This window comes from Zosterops lateralis (assembly GCF_965231275.1).
Source record: "Zosterops lateralis genome assembly, chromosome: 13".
Taxonomy (NCBI): Eukaryota; Metazoa; Chordata; class Aves; order Passeriformes; family Zosteropidae; genus Zosterops; species Zosterops lateralis.
Genome location: NC_139773.1, coordinates 2002501 through 2019300, shown reverse-complemented (window position 1 = coordinate 2019300; position 16800 = coordinate 2002501). Strand labels below are relative to the sequence as shown.

The 16800-nt window shown below is 54.3% G+C and overlaps 1 protein-coding gene across 4 annotated transcripts; it reads right to left on the bottom strand.

Annotated features, from left to right (window-relative positions):
- Positions 1 to 8578: 8578 nt before the first annotated feature.
- UBL7 (ubiquitin like 7) lies at positions 8579 to 16782 on the bottom strand. Of its 4 annotated transcripts, none has more exons than XM_083870849.1 (12): positions 16494 to 16782; positions 15716 to 15906; positions 15149 to 15268; positions 14518 to 14600; positions 14334 to 14418; positions 13589 to 13646; positions 12488 to 12621; positions 11412 to 11461; positions 10661 to 10828; positions 9675 to 9797; positions 8817 to 8971; positions 8579 to 8700 (listed from the first exon to the last, which is right to left on the bottom strand). In XM_083870849.1, the coding sequence occupies exons 2-11, from the start codon at positions 15897 to 15899 to the stop codon at positions 8834 to 8836; spliced, it is 1143 nt and encodes a 380-aa protein (XP_083726975.1). In that variant the 5' UTR covers positions 15900 to 15906; positions 16494 to 16782; the 3' UTR covers positions 8579 to 8700; positions 8817 to 8833. The 4 variants fall into 4 exon arrangements, with proteins under 4 accessions (XP_083726975.1, XP_083726974.1, XP_083726976.1 ...); XM_083870848.1 differs by having other exon boundaries at positions 16533 to 16781; XM_083870850.1 differs by having other exon boundaries at positions 16590 to 16610.
- Positions 16783 to 16800: the final 18 nt, after the last annotated feature.

Genomic DNA, 16800 nt, shown 5'->3' with positions numbered 1-16800 from the left:
CCCTTTAAAGTGGCGACTGAAGCTCAGCCCCGGCCCCGCTCCGCTCCTAGAGGGACGAGCAGGGGCAGGGCAAGGAGGACGCTCTGAAGGAAGCAAAGAAATAAATTAATGAGCCGGCTAATGGTGAATTTGAAGGAGCCACAGGGATTTCCCGGCGCCTCTTTGTGCGTGTGTGGGTTCATCTTTCTCTTTGGCCGTGCAGCTGCCGGGGTAATTACAGGGGGAAGACAGAGGCTCACTTCTGGCCGCGGTGATTCCCAGCCCTGCAACTCTCTGAGCTCAGCCCGAACTGCCCCGGGGGCAGCTGCAGCTCCCTGGTTGTTCCCTGAGCTGCCAGACCCCGTCAGCACTTGGTTTCCAGCAGGGAAAGAAGGAGCTTTCTTCCCAAAAAACATTTCCTGAAAAAAGGAGTTTTCTGCTTTCACCCCCCCACCCCAGCAGCTGGGAGCTCGGCACGGTTTTGGTTCTGAGTTTGAGGGGGTTTGTTCCACCTGCAGTGAAATCCTGTGGATAAAATTTAGGCTCAAGCTCCCTCAGGGCTTTGGGGGTGGTTGTAGGATCTGAAAATTGTTTGGGGTGGAGGGGACCCTGGTGTCCAACACCTCCCACTATCCCAAGGTGCTCCAAGCCCATCCTGGAGAACATCCAGGGATGAGGCAGCCTCACAGGGAAGGATTCCTCCCTGAAATCCCTGAGAGCAGCCAGGGGGGAGCCTGGCTCCCAGAACCACGAGATCATTGCCTGGGAAAGCGATGCCAGAAGACGAGCAGGATGTGGAGAACACAAGCCCCAGGAAAACCCAACCCTTCAGAGCAGCAAGTGTTGGGAAAGATGAATCAGGGAAACCTTATAAATATGATTACTTGGCAAAAGATTCTGAAAATATGAAACCTATAGTCGAGATAGAAATGGAAGCTTACTTTGAGTTGTAGGATACCGAGTCTTAGTTACTATAGAACCTAAAGACAATAGCTTAGCCAGCTGAAGGAGAATCCCTTTTGATTGAACAATACCTTTCTGCTGGCTGAGGGATCCAAAGGTCAATGTAGCAAAACAGAAAAGTCTAAAGAGTAGTCTTTAGAGTTTAAAATATAACACAGTATGGTAATGTAGTAGTTCTTATAGGCTGTATGTAGATTCTATAGAATTTTGTGTCTTGTATTGGTTGGTCACTGTAAATTAGAATATTCATCACAAAAGGAGATATAATGTATTGTAACCAGAACCTTGCTCTCTCTGGTCCCTGCCCTCTTGGCTCTCCTCTTCGCTCTTTCTCTCTGGACCTCACTCTCCTTTCCCTGCTCTTATCTCTGTTCTCTTCCCCTTGCACTGTGACCCCTGCCACGTTGCTCTCTCTCCCCTCTTCTTAGCCCGCACCCCCAGTGCTCTCGCTCTCTCTCTCTCTGAGACTTCCCTTCAGCCGAGGCTGGTGGCTGAAGGGAAGACCCTTTCTACCCACGACCCTTGCAATAAAACCACATATTCTAGAATATCTCAGGTTTGCAGAGTACCCTTGTCCCTGTAAGTCGCAGATGCTTCTACAAGCAAGGCTCCCCAGAGCTGATTTCCAGCTTGCTCCAGGAGGCATTGGAATGAAGGGCTTCCCAAAGCAGGGGAAGGAGCTCAGAGATTCAGTTTGTTAGCTCAGGACCACACCGGCATCGGATTCCAGGCACCAGCCCAGCCCCTTCCTGCAGGAATTTCCATCTGCTCCACTCTGGGATCAGAACTTCTCCAGCACAACTCGTGAGCAGCGTTCTCCCAGATCACGCGCCTTCGCTTCCAGCACGGATCAGGATGCAGGCCTCCTCCCCCAGGAATCTTGTCAGAAGCACAGATTTTTCCCCGAAGAGGAACAGTTTTACTCATCACAGACTGAATGTTTGTGGCCCAGGCAACCCGAAGAGCTCAGATTGCACTTGGCATCCGTGCAGGCGTGGGATGTTTCATCCACAAACAGATCCATTACCTTCCCTCGGTCAGAAATGTGACCCTTGGAAGAACCAACACAGGCAGATCTTCCACGGAAAAAAAGGCACAAGGAGAGAAATCTTAGCCCCGGCTAAGCCAGGCAAGACCTTTGTTGTGCCACAAAGCAGGTGTGACACAGCCAGCTGCTGCCAGAGGGACCCTGCTGAGCTGGACAAAGGAGGAGGATGTTCCTCATCCCCATTTTCCGTGATCCCTTCCCAGACAAGATTGGGATGCTGCACACTTTGTCTCAGAGCTGGAAAACCCTGTGCTAAACCTGCCAGAGAGATTGATGGCCCAGGAGGCTGGGACAGAACTTTTGGGAGATCGAAGCTCCCACTCCTCATTTTGGGAAGAAGCTGGCTGCTAAGGCTGGCTTTGGAGTGGGAATCAGTGAAATTCCCCTCACAGCTCCTCTTGGTGCTGACAGGCCCTTCATTCCCCAGCTGACAGAGTGAAGAGGGAAGCAAACAGAGCAGATCCTTTATCAGCTGCTGCATTTTCTGCTCTCCACACCCAAAGTCTCCCCCCAGCTCACATTCCTTGCAGGCAGCAACCAAAAAACCTCAACCATCACTCCCCAAGGCCACAGCCCTGCAGAGTTTGGGGACTTCCCAGCTCTCCAGGATCATCTCTTCAAGCTGGATTGAGTCTGGGGGCTCTGAGCAGTTGGCACAACTTCCCCCCTGGGTTCTGCCACAGCACAAGTGCCACCAAAGGGGCCCAAACATGCTCAGAGCCACCCCCAGAGCTTTACAAACCACTCAGGAAAGGGATGGAGGAGCCACGTGCCCCCAAAAGTGAGATTTCTCAGCAGATTTCGTCCCCCCGGTAAGATTTCCCGGCAGATTTGGCCAGAAGGGAACTTGTGACAGAGCTGATTTGCACTCTGGCTTTGAGAGCAGCACAAAAACCCAACCTGGGACTTCCCTTCTTGCTGTGCCTCCAAAGGAAAGCCCAGGGGCTCTCCCAGGCTGGTGTCACAAAATGATTTAATGGTCACAGGTCCTCCCTGAGAAGAGGCCACAGCCATAGCCCACCCTTGCCACCAACCCCCCTCTGGGAGGCACGGGAACACCACCTGAAGGTGTCACATCCTCAGAGGGGCCCTCACTGGTAGGACAGGAAACGAGGCAGGGGTGCCAAAGGCTTGAGGCAGAGTAAACAAAGTCCAGTGCAGAGCATCACCTAACTAAGTAAGGTTAGAACAACAAAAAGAACAGGAATGGGTGGGTTGTGTCCAGCCACACAGCCACTATGAGAGCTGCACTGTCAGCTCCATCTATCTCCCTGCCAGGTTCCAGCAGGTCAGCCTGCTCTGCAATTCCTCATCCTCCTTTCCCTGTGTGCTCTGCTCCTCTGCCAGGGCCTGCACTCCAGGGCAGCACTGGAATGGGAATGGAAAATTGGACTTCCACATCTACCACCAGCTCTGGAATCCCCAGGGAGGGTCCAGCACCACCATCCCCTAAACAAGATGTAGTGGTTTCACATTCACCAATTTCGATTTCTTGGCCATCTGAGTGAGAGAAATGACAGTGATTGAAACTCAGAAACACAGCATGAGACTAAAGCCAGTGAGAGAGAGAGTGTAAAAATCCTAACTGAGAGGAGATGGAGAAGATGCCTTGGTTTCTTAGACTGAAAGTCTTTTATGAGGCATGGTAGTGAACTGAATCATGCTAGAATATACCTTTAAACCATAGACAATATAGACTGGGGAGATTGATTGAAGCAATGGTATTTGTGATAGACTAAATGGATATTGCTCTTGTGAGAGAAGCTGTAATCCCATAAAAAGTTTGAACAGAGATAAGAACCCCTCTGCCCCAGGAAAGAAAAGAGATCACACAAGCAGAGCAGATCCTTTATTGGCTGCTGCATTTGCTGTTCTCCACACCACAAACAAGATAACTTTATCAGCCCCAGCTGCGTCACAAATCCTCCTGCACACACCTGGTGAAGGTTTGACCGTCTGCAATTTGCCTGCTGTGACAGCAGCTGGAATTTCAGCCCGCATTCTTCCACAGGGAATCCAAACAAACTCCCCTGGCTCTCAAGAAGCTGCTGGGAAAAGTTCCAAAGTCCTCCTAAACCTGAGCTGCTGAGGAAAAGCAAACTCTATCCCTGTGACCTTGGAGCATTATCTGTCTGGCCAGGAAGGGAGAGATGGGGGAAGAAAGGGCCATGTCCTGCTCCTCCTTCCTTCAGTGTAAGCCCTGAGAGCCACCCCTGGGCCTGGTGACGCACAGGGACAGCAGCTGCAGGGACACTGGGAGCAGCAGCACCAGCCCATCACGCACAGGGAGCTCTCCATCCCTTCCAGCAGGATGTTCCCAGAGAGCCTTTGGCTCCTTTTTCCACTGGGCTGGGCAGGGAAGAGCTCCCCTTTCTTCCCGTGTCCCATCTGCCCTTCCTGGTGCTGCCTGTCACCTGCTGTGGGGCTAGCCTGGTCCCACAGGGCCCCTTTGGGACAGGGATTGGGGCAGGGAGAGAACAAAACAGCTGGGAACTCATCTGAGCAGACAGCAGCTGGCAGGAGCTGGGGGTGATTAAATGCTGTGGAACTGAGAATCCTCTGGGGTCAGAGCATTTAATGCCAGCCAGACAAACCCCACAAAGGGATCCTGCAGGGATCACTGCTTCCCTGCCCTGGAGCAGCAAACAAACCCAGCAGCACAGAGGGGAAACACTTGGGATGGGATGGCTCCTTCTGCCCCAGCAACATCAGGGGACAACATTATTCCTGACTGCCCCGCTCCCCTGGCTGTCCTTGTCATCTCCTCCTGTCCCAGCAACATCAGGGGACAACACTGTTCCTGGCTGCTCTGTCCTTGTCACCTCCTCCTGTCCCAGTGCCACAGTCACTTCAAAAGGAACCTGGCTCTCCTGCTCCTGTGACATCAGGGGACAATGTTCCTCCTGGCTTCCCTGTCCTTGTCACCTCCTCCTGCCCCAGTGGCCACAGGCACCCCAAAAGGAACATGGCTGTTCCTACTCGAGTGACATCAGGGGACAACATCATTCCCAACTGTCCCCTCCCCTGACTGTCCTTGTCACGTCCTCCTGCCCCAGTGCACCCCAAAAGGAACCCTCAGTTTCACTGAGACACAGGAAGTGTCACAGTCCCACAGCTCCTCCTGTCCAGCTGCTGTACAGCCTTGGGACCACTCCCCAGGGGTGACACAGAGCCCATAGATTTACCAGTTTAAATAAAAACCTTGTGTGGGCTCTGTTCCCAACACCCCACACCCAAGCTCTGAAAGTCCCCCAACCTCTGACAGCCAGATGTGGAAAATCTCTTAGAAATGGATTTTTCTCTGCTCACCTGCTCCAAAGTTTTGCTCCAGTCTCTGTTCTTGGCCCTTGCAGGAAAAAAAGGAACTCTGGCTCCCCTCTGATGCTTTTATGGCTCCTGGAGTGGAACCCCACAGCTCCAACTCAGCACCTGAATTAATTCAATCCCTGCTGAACCAGCAGACCCTGCTCTTAAATCAGCATTTATTTCAGAGATAGAGGGGGGAGAAAAAAACCCTCTCACAGGGATTTTGGGACACATTTATGAATATTGGAACACTATAAATATAAAAGGGAACATAAGGAAATAGAAACATTCTCACAGGGTGACATTTTCAGCCCATTTCTGCTTTCACAAATTAAAATAGTTGCCTGGTTTTTATTGTGGATTACGTGGGCCTCTCAACTCTGTAACCTTAAAAGGATGCTTTGAGAGCTGAAGCCAGAGCGCCTTTTTTGTCACTTCTTACAGGAAAATGGTGATTCATGCCATGAAAGGGGCCAAACCCCACAGGACAGAGCTCACTGGGATGCGTCACCTGCCCAGTCTCTGTGCTCTCACCTCATCACCTGTCCCAGTACCAGAAGTCTCCTCCTTTCTCCAGTTTCCCTGAGAAAGGGTAAGACCAAAATGTCCCTGCTGCCAAGGACACCTCTGTCCCTTTTTCTTTTGTCCCTTTCCACAGCCTGTCCCCTCCCTGAGACACCTCAGCTGACTGAACCAACACAGAGCTGGAAAAAGAAAGCAAAACTCGAATTTTTGATGTGTTCTGGCCTTTCCTACAAGGACAAAGCTGGAAGCAGCCAGGAAACCACTGAGTCCTGTGCAAAAAAGAAAGTTGATGGGCAAAGACTGTGCCAGACAAATTCCTGCTGCTGTTCCTGCTGGATGTACCTGCCCAACAAATCCTGGAGCATCAGGGAAAGTCACCTTCACCAATTTTCTGGAATTTACGTACCAGGGAGGAGCTCGGGGCAAGGTGTGGAGCCACAGGATGTGACTGAGACAAACTGTGACTACTCAGAGTTTATCAGGCTGGGGGAGCAAGGAATAAATATTATTCCATGGAAATCTGTCCAACAGTGGTTGAGGCACTGCAAAAGCCACATGGGAGATTCTGCTCCATCTCCATTCCACTTTTTGCTGGAAAATCAGCCCTCTCAACACCTCAGAGAGATGGATCAGCCCAAAATGAGAGAGACAAAGAGAAAAAGGGCTCCAGGAAAGCAAGGCACACATGGTGCAGAGCCCAGCCAAACCTTCACCCCCTCCAGGTGTCCAGCGAGGGTCAAGCAGCAGGAGGAACAACAGGATTATGGAAAACACGGGAGGAAAAGCAGCTGCTCCTGTCTATCCCTGCTGTCACAGCTTCCCCTGGCAGCCCCACCGAGGCCAGCAGGGAACCAAGAGCTGCTCTTTGATGTCAGGAACAAAAGGTCCCTGCTTACGTTGAGGAACTGAGTCCTGCTCTTCCAGGGTCAGCCAACACTTCCCAGTGTGCTCCCACAACAGCCCAGCCAGGGATGCTGGGTGGGAACTGGGCACAGGGGCAGGACAGGGATGACCTGAGCAAAGCAGGTCCACCCTTCTCCAAATGTGGAGAGGAAGGTGCCAGGGCAGTGGCACCAGGGATGGAGCACAAGGAACAGCATCAGTTTGCTCTGTCGTGTCCAGCCACTCACAATCAGTGACCTTAAAGCCCTCCCATTCCACCCCTGCCATGGGCAGGGACACCTCCCACCAGGCCTGGGATGCTACCAGGGATCCTATCAGGGATCCAGGGGCAGCCACAGCTTCTCTGGGCACTCTGTGCCAGGGCCTCAGCACGCTCAGAGGGAACAATTCTTCCCTGATATCCAACCTAACCCCGTACTTCCAAAACCTTTTCCAGCTGTTCTGCTGCTCCACACTCCCGTGTGCCAGCACGGCTTCCATGTGAGGCTGGCAACGGGAATGAGCAGCCCCGGGGTAGCTGCAGAACCGCTCCCAGCCCCCCTCTGCTGCAGGAGCTGCTGCAGCAGAGCTGCCGTGTCTCCCCAGCTGTGCAGGACGCAGCCGAGCCTCTCCCCCTCCCTGCAGCTTCCCCCGTGCCTGAGCGCAGCTCTGCAGGGCCAGGGAAGCGAGGTCGTGAGCGGCAGCGCTGCCAACTTCTCTGCTGCAGCCAGGGAGAATGTGCCTGAGCTGCTGCTCCCAGTCAAGCCCTGCTGGTCGGGGAAAGGAAATCAGGGAAAAGTCACTTCCAGCCCCAAAATCCAGGCAGTTCTCAGCTCTCTGGGGGCGTGGGGAAGCAGAAATAGCAGCGAAAATGACTTCATGCTAAACGTGGGTCAACAGAGGGATCAAATATCCCAGGAGTGACAGGAAATACATCGTTTTGGGACAGCAGTGAGCCCTAAATTGAGAATTCAGGTGGCGCAGGAAGGCAAACTGGACATGCTGGTCCCAGAGCAGCTTCAGGAGAGCCTGTAATGCTTCCCAGCTTTGGGCAGGAGCATCTGGGATCCGGCTAATCCGCGGTGATCCCAGGAGATTGGGGATTGCTGACAGCAGGGCTGTGGGTAAGGGAGGGTGCTGTGCATATGCTCTGTCCTGCCCCTGCAAAGCCAGGGAGGGGATTAATCAGTTTCCTTACACATAAAACCCCAGTGCATGCCGAGGGCAGGGACCCGGGAGCGTGTCAGGAAAGCCATTGATGTCCATCACGTCTTATCTGCTCCAGCCCGAGGCACAAAAGCAGCCCCTCCTTCCCTCGGGCATTAATCCTCTCGACAGGATTAAAGCCTATCAGTGCGGGGCTCCCCTGCCGAGAACAATCCCGCATTTGCTGGGTGATACCGAGAGGTATCAGCGAGGATCACAGAGCTGCACAGGGATTACAGGGCAGCACGGGCAGCCTGGAGGTGAGGCAGGAGAGGCTCTCGGCTTGGCGGCATCCGAGGAGAACCCGCTCCCGTTTTCACGCCTCGTTAACCCTAGCCCGGCTCCAGGCCTGGCTTTTCGCTGCTGCCACTGATTGCAATTACAGGCAAGCGCCGTTAATTGGCTTTGCAGCCCGGGAACGCGGTGGTACCCAGGATTAGAGGGCACTACTGCAGCCAGACGGGGCATTTCTCCAGCTCCCTCACACTCAGCCCTTGTCATTTCTTTGTCACTGTCACCTCGCGATGGCCAGGAATTGCCGTGCCCTCTGCTGAAAACCTCCACCTCCCACCAAGCCAGAGCTTTCCCTGCAGTTCCACTCCCCTTCCTGCCCTGGTGGGATCTGCAACACAACCCGGGACAGAGCACAACCCACACGGCAGGCAGGGAACCGAGCAGAGTCTGTTTAATCCAGGGGGAGCACGGGAATGAAACAACAGATAAAACACTGCACAGTGGGAGAGGCCATGTCTCCAACACAGAGCCACCTCTTTCCTTCTCCGTGCTGAGGCCTGAGGAGGTAGGAGAGAGGATTTGGAGGTGCCCTCAGTGCTCCCCCCACAGGAGAGCAAGCCAAGGAGCATCCCCAGCACAGAACCAGCCCGGCTGCTGTCTCAGCACAACTCACCAGTCCAGCAGGAAGATTTAGGGGGCACCCCCAGCAAAGATGAGCTCCAGGGCAGCCTGGATGTCCCCTCCAGTGGCCTGCAGGGCCCGCAGGCTCAGCTCATCGTCGTGGATTCCCATGTCTCGCAGCTGCTGCAGCTGGGGCTGCCACTGGCTCTGCTCACAGCAAAGAGAAGTTTGGGGTGGGTGGGAGAATCCCAGCAGGGAAACTTCCCACTGCCCACCCTCCCAGCTCAGACAGTTCCTGTGCAAACAGCTCCTGAAAGCTCAGTGATGCTGCAAAGCCCCCAGATCCACCATCCCAGTTCCACCCAGTACTTTTGTTGGGTCTGTGATCATGCCTTAAGATTTTAGCTTTTCTAGTTTTCATACATTTGTACTCCTGCAATTCTTTAGTGCATAACTCTAAACTCCTTAGAGTGCGAGCTGCTGCTTTCCCATTTTGGTGAGACACAACAACTCCTCTCCAGGGCTGGGAGCCAAGGACACATCACTGCCTCAGGACCCAGAAATGTAAACAAAAGTGAGCTGGAGGGAGCAAACTTGGGGTAAATGACTTCATTACCTGAAGCTTTAATTGGAGGATTAACCCCCAATATGCAAATGAACCAAACTTATAAAAAGTGTGAAAACCCATGACCCACCATCCATTTCGGGCCCCTGGGGGAGCTTCACCTGTCTATGTACCTGAAGGTACCCTTCAATAAATATAATAGCTTTTATTCCCTGAACTTTGTCTGGCCTTTGTTTTCAGGCAGCCTGAAAAGGCATCAGTGATGCCCCCTCCAGGCTAATGTCCCACCACAGGAGGCAGCTGGAGACAGCAGTGGGATACAGGATTCCAGGGGCTGCCACTGACCTGGAGGCTGGGTTGCCCTGAGGCCTGCAGGGCATGCTGGAGGGCCTGGCTGAACAGGTCGTTGGTGATAGGTGTCCCCGACTGGACGCTGGATGACATCGGGGACGTCCCAGAGGAGTGGCCCTGGGAGGAGGGAATGGATCAGGACAAGGCTCCCAGGAACCTGCACAGAGCAACACCTGCAGCAGCCCCTCAGCCTCAATCCCATAGGGAAGGGAGCTCCTCCAGGAGGGAGTGAAGGAGCCCCAGAGCTGACCCAAGCTGTGCCCTGGGTGATGGGATCATGTGGAAGATAATGAACACAGGGATTTGCACGAGGGAACACAGAAGTAAGTGTATCAGCCCAGAGCAGGGCTGGTCCTGGCTGTGCCCTGGGTGTTGGGACCATGTAGAAGATATGGATGACATGTATTTGCATGAGGGAACACAGAGCCAGGTGTGCCAGGGTTGGGGCACACAGGGAGCTCTTCCTTGAGTGAATGCAAATCTAGATGTGCCAGGGTTGGGGGTACACAAGGAACACTTCCCAAAGAGAATGCAGAGCCAGGGTTGGGCTCACATGGAAGATATGGATCCCATGGATTTGCATGAGGGCATGCAGAGCCAGGTGTGCCAGCCCAGAGCAGGGCTGGTGCTGCCTGTCCCCTGGGTGATGGGACCATGTGGAAGATATGGATGACATGTATTTGCATGAGAGAACACAGAGCCAGGTGTGCCAGGGTTGGGGTGACACAGGGAACTCCTCCCTGAGGGAATGCAGAGCCAGGGTTGGGGGTCACACACAGAACTCCTCCCAAGGGAACACAGAGCCAGGGCTGGGGTCACCCAAGGAACTCCTCCCAAGGGAACACAGAGCCAGGGCTGGGGTCACCCAAGGAACACCCCCAAGGGAACACAGAGCCAGGGTTGGGGTCACTCAGGGAACATCCCAAGGGAATCCCGAGGCAGCTGTGCCAGCCCCTGGCCGTGCTGGCCCCGGCCGTTACCTGTGTGCCCGGGGTGGGCGTGTGGGAGCTGCTCTCGGGGGTGCTGGCCAGGGCCAGGGCGGTGGCCAGCTCGCTCTGAGTGATGGGCCGTGGCCCCGCTGCCCCCGCGTAGCCTAGCGAGGCTGGGCGCGAGCCAGACGCGCTGCTGGATGGGGTGGACCTCGAGCTCTGCACGGAGGGGGAGGAAAGCCACAGCTGTGACCTCTGTGATTGCGTCCCAAACAAACCACAGGTGCCTGTCATACCCTACCCAAAACCCCCAAGGGTGGAACTTTGGAAAGACAAACATGCCAGAGTGGGATGTGCTTTTTTCCACAGAGTCAGCTGTGGAAATGGGCAGGAAACCTTTCAATCTATCATCCATCAACCCCAAGCCAGGGTGATGTTAGCCTGGAACAAAACAATTTCTAGCGACAGGCATGTTTGCACTCAAATATCCAGTTTTTCTGACAGAACCCTTTGTCCTATGGAGAGGAAGACTGCAGAAGGCCAGGGATCAACATTCCCACACTCCACTTTGGCTCTGAGGGCGTTTCCTCTGCTCTGTTTTCCTGTTGTGTGCTCAGCACTGAGGAAAACCCTCTCCTGAACAGCGTGGAAACAGACAGGATCAATATGTTTGTCTCCACATCCCCCTGGGGAGCCAGAGCAGCTCGTGCTGTTCACCAGACGGGAAGGGAAGAGGTTGAGAGTTTCAGGGCTTTACAAATTAAACCCAAAAAGAGGTGTTCCACCCCACCTGGCTGCTTACCTGGTGGAAGTCATCTTCATCATCAGAGAGCCCCTCAAAGAGAAAGCCACCTGCAGCAGAAAGAGGAATATAAAAGGTTTTGCTTTTACCTTCCTTTCTGCCAGGGTCGGGATTAAATGCTTGAGATGGTATTTCATGTTCCTTCTCAGACGTTTATTAATTCTTATCTATATTATCTATACCCTAACAAACTATGAGTTCTACAGCACTTCTAGTTAACAAAGTAAAAATGGCCTCATCTCTTTCTCTACAAGGCCTTTTAAGAACAAACTGACCAATCATGAAATGACAGCTAAATTATTTTTACTTTTAACCCAATAACCAACCACCCGTGGCCCACAATGCAGACTTTTCTATCCAATTACAAGATACCACTCAGACTCATGAAGAAGAAAGTGAAAAAGAATGACTGGCCTATGCCCTAAATCCTCTATCTTGCTTTATATCTATTACTATAGTCTAAAACTATAGTAATATAGCAATAGCAGGGCTAATATAGCAATAGCAGGGCTAATATAGCAATAGCAGGGCTAATATAGCAATAGCAGGGCTAATATAGCAATAGCAGGGCTAATATAGCAATAGCAGGGCTAATATAGCAATAGCAGGGCTAATATAGCAATAGCAGGGCTAATATAGCAATAGCAGGGCTAATATAGCAATAGCAGGGCTAATATAGCAATAGCAGGGCTAATATAGCAATAGCAGGGCTAATATAGCAATAGCAGGGCTAATATAGCAATAGCAGGGCTAATATAGCAATAGCAGGGCTAATATAGCAATAGCAGGGCTAATATAGCAATAGCAGGGCTAATATAGCAATAGCAGAGCTAATATAGCAATAGCAGGGCTAATATAGCAATAGCAGGGCTAATATAGCAATAGCAGGGCTAATATAGCAATGTGAGTTAGTTGTGATATTACACACTTCTATTCAAACTACACACCCATAATCCTGGTACTGTCAAAAGGGATGTGGCAAACAGGCAGGAATGAGGAGGCAGATGAGGATCCTGTGGGGCCCTGATCAGGCAGGACAGAGGCCCAGCAGGGAGCTCCCCTCCAGGAGGACGTACCTGGCATGTCCCGGTAGGAGCCCAGGGCCATGGCCCGTGAGGAAGTGTCCGGGGCTGGCAGGGGCGTGCTGCCCGCCACCGAGTGCAGCACCAGCACGATGGCATTCACCAGGGCAGGGTGCGCCGGGATCAGCCTGGGCACAGATGGCAATGGGTGAGGGAGGGCACAGGGGAACACAGGAACCTGCCCACCCTGAGGGACTGGGGCACGGCCACCTCTGCTGCCCGGCATCACCTCCTCCAGGCAGCCAGGGATCCTTCTGGATCCATGTGGGACCTGGCCTTCAGTCCTTCTGGACCTGTGTGGATCTGGCCTTGATTCACCAAGGATTGTTCTGGAACCCATGTTGGACCTGTTCTTGGATACTTCTGGATCTCATGTTGGACCTGGCCTTGGGGCACCAAAGATCCTTCTGAATTTCATGTTGGACCTTCCCTCAGTTCAACAAGGATCCTTCAGGATCTATGTTGGACCTTTCCTTAGTTCACCAAGGATCCTTATAGAGCCATGCTGGACCTGGCCTTGGTTCTCAAAGAATCCTTCTGGAACCCATATTGAACCCAGGCTTGGATCTTTCTGGATCATGTTGGACCTGGCCTTGGATCCTCAAGGATCTTTCTAGACCCAACCATGTCTCGGCTCCCCAAGGACTGTTCTGGACCCCATGTTGGACCTTCCCTTGGTTCTCCAAGGATCCTTCTGGAACCCATGTTGAACCTGGGCTTGGATCTTTCTGGACCCATGCTGGACCTGGCTTTGGATTGCTCTGGAGCCCCATGTTGAACCTCGCCTTGGTTCTCCAAGGATCCTTGTGGACCTGTGCTGACTTTTCCATGGTTCTCACTTCCCATGTGCTCTCATGGGAGCAGTTCTCTGCTGGGAGCAGCTCCATCCAGGTGTGAATTCTGACCTGGAGGTGACGATGGCCTTGCCTCCCTCCAAACCCCCTCTGGATTAACCCAAGTGGTGGATCCATGTTTCCTGCTGCTGAGGGAGGAGTACCCCAGCCTGGCAGGCAGAAGCAGAACTCAGTGACCCACAGGTGACACCCAGGGACAGAAAGGCACTGCTGAGTCACTGCCCCAGCTCCAGGAACTTACGTGTCCAGCATGTTGGGGTCTGCAAACACGGAAAACAGATCCTTGTCCTGCAGAACTCCTGGAAAAGACCAGGAAACGCAGTGAGACAGGATACAACAAACAGGAGCCAGTCATACAAAAAGCCACCTCGACAAATGGGAATTGTTTTCCAGGAAGTGAGTCATGAGTGAACACCATAAATGCTCTTATTGTTCTTCTGAAGTCATTGTTCCTGAAGAGGCTTTTGGTCACAGCCACACACCCAAGGGATGGGGCTTTTCCAGCAGATCCTGTGGGTGCTCCACCTCAAGGGCAGGATGGGAGCTGGCCCCCAACTCCCTGCAGCCAGGCTGTGACTGCATCCCAAATTCCCCCCACCTCAGACTGGCACCATCCCAGAACGGGCTGGATTTAATGAACCATTCTGTAACATCCCAAATTCTGCCTGTCTCAGGCTGCCACCATCCCAGAACAGACTGGATTTGATTAATCACTTTGTAGCACTTTACAGCAGGGACAGAGCACCCATCCTCCCTTTCCCTGACCCTTCTGGAGCCAGGATCCATCCCCAAAAATCACCAATGGAGCACAACTGACACCTGAACAGTCACCGACTCTGATGCTCCACAAAGGGACAAAAAATGAGGGTGTTTTTTTTTAACTCTCCCTGCTCCCTATCAGGAATTCAACCTAGATTTGGGTCTCTCTCTTCCCCCACCAGAAATCAAACCCTTCCTCAGACCCTCTGGATCACAGCTGGACTCACCCAGAGCCACGGGGTCACTGCTGAGGCCAGGAGTGGCCACAATGATCTGATCCAGGGATTCTTTGTTTCCCAGCATCTTGAAGACCTGCCAGGGAAAGCAGAGCAGATCAGGGATGTCACCCACTGTGGGACTGTCCCCAGAAGGAGGGGACAGCCAAATTCCTCCCGGGAGCAGAGCACTCACAGCATCTCTGTAGGCAGGGCTGCTGTGCAGGGCAGTGTGCAGGACACGGAATTCCCGGACTGCTGCCACCTTATCCACGGGCTCTGAGGGGAGAAAACACCCCAACAAAACACAGCTGGGCCTCTGCCAGCCCTCAAAGCCATTTCACACAGCACTGAGACATTCATGCTGCAACAGGGATCGTGTAACATCCTTGAATTGGTGCAGTCACTGCAGAGTAACAACTTGCTGCACTCTCAGATCTTAAAAATACCCAGGAATATCCTCCCACACGTGCCACTATGAGACTGCAACTGCAACTCCTCCTTTTGTACAGTCAGGCACAGCAGGAGCACACACCAGCCTGCTCATCCCTGGGGCTTTGCTCCAGATTCCCTGGCAACGCCCCTAAAATGGATCACGGGCAATTAAGGAAGGGATGATCCGTCTCTGTGCTGCACAGCTCATTCCTTAACTCTTTGTCAGCAGGAAAACATAACACCCAGGTGCTGCTGGGAATTCCCAAACAGGGGGATTCATTCCCCTGAAAACCTCCACAGCAGTGAGTCCTGGGAGAAGCTGTTCCTCCCAGGAACTCCTCATAAAACAGATCCCAAGGAGAATCCAAGGGGTAATCCCCACAGTTCCTCACCTGGCTTCTGGTCAGGCTCAGGCCAGGACTTGCGCAGGACGTGGACAGTGGAGCCAGACTGGATTCCATAAAAGTCCAGGGTCTGGTCATCCCTCAGCTTGCGGCCACAGTAGATCAGGTCTGGGGGGAGAAACACCTGAAGATAAACACCTGTGGTGCTCTCAGAAATAGCTGGGGGTCTCTATGTGTGACTTAGAGCCCCAGGGGTTATTGAGCAGTTGTAGCTGCTCCAGCTGTCTAGGGAACAACACTGGGAAGTCGTGGAGCTGAGAATCAGGAGGGAAATCAAGCAGCTGATCTAGAAGAGATGGCAGAGTCACCTCCTGCGTAAGAGCTGACCTCTCTCTCAGCTCTCATGAGATATCTCACAAGGACACAGAAGCAGTGTGAAGCCCAAATATTCCCTCACAAGGGCACTGCCGAGGCTGGGGCACCGTGATCCCAAGGAAACAGGGAAAGAACACCGAGCCCTCCCACCAGCAGGATGTGGTGTCCCGGCCGCGGCGAGGACGGGCCGAGGGTGTCCCCAAGCGGCGGGACGGCGCCAGGCTCCGGCGGGGCACGCACCGATGAGCTCGGGGTCCGGCATGGACTCCTGCAGCTTGCCCGTGATGAGCTGCTTGAGGTGCGAGATGCTGCAGCCGCCCAGCGGGCACTCGCCCAGCTCCGTCTCCGGCAGGCGCAGGATGGATTTGGGGGCCAGCGGCTGCTCGGCCAGCTTCACGGCGATGTGCCACTCCGGCAGGGCCATGGCGGCTCTGCGGGGCGGGACACACCCGAGTCAGACCCCGCACACACCGAACCCGCACCGGCCGCGGCGCCCGCAGAGCCCCGGCCCGGGCAGCCGCAGCCCCGAATCCCTGGAGCTCAGGGAGATCCCGGCCGTGCCCCCCGGCCCCAGACCCCCGAGCCCTCAGCTCAGGGGATCAGGGCTGTTCTCCCCACAGACCGTTCCCTCAGCTCAGGGGATCTGAGCTGTTCTCCCCACAGACCGTTCCCTCAGCTCAGGGGATCTGAGCTGTTCTCCCCACAGACCCTTCCCTCAGCTCAGGGGATGATCAGGGCTGTTCTCCCCACAGACTCTCCCCTCAGCTCAGGAGGATCCCCCGGCTGTCCCCAACCTTTCCCTCAGCTCAGAAGAGTCCCGCCCGTGTCCCTCCAGACCCGACCTCCCCCTCAGCCCAGGGGGTCCCGGCCACACCCCCCTCAGGCCGCCCCTCAACTCAGGAGGGCCTCGGCCGTGCCCCCGGCGCTCAGGAGGTTCTGACCGTGCCCCCCCTCCTCAGACACGACGTCGCCCTCTCATTTCACGGGGGTCTCGGCCGTGTCTCCCAGCCCTGCCCACCTCAGGGGGTTCCCGGCCGTGTCTCCCGCCCCTGCCCACCTCGGGAGGGTCCCGGCCGTGTCCCCCCGGCCCTCCCAGAGCTCCGCGCTACCTCACCCCACGGACAGGAAGCGGAAGTCCCTTGGTACGCGGTGCACGCTGGGAAATCGAGTCCGCCAGAGTAGGCGGTAACGGCCTTCCCAGGCGAAGGGCTGCTGATTGGCTGGTCTTGCCACGGCCAGCCAATGGGCGGGCGGCCGAGGGTTTAAAGGGCGCAGCGCGGCGAGGGGCGCGCAACCCTGCGCTACTCCCCCGCCACGACCACCTT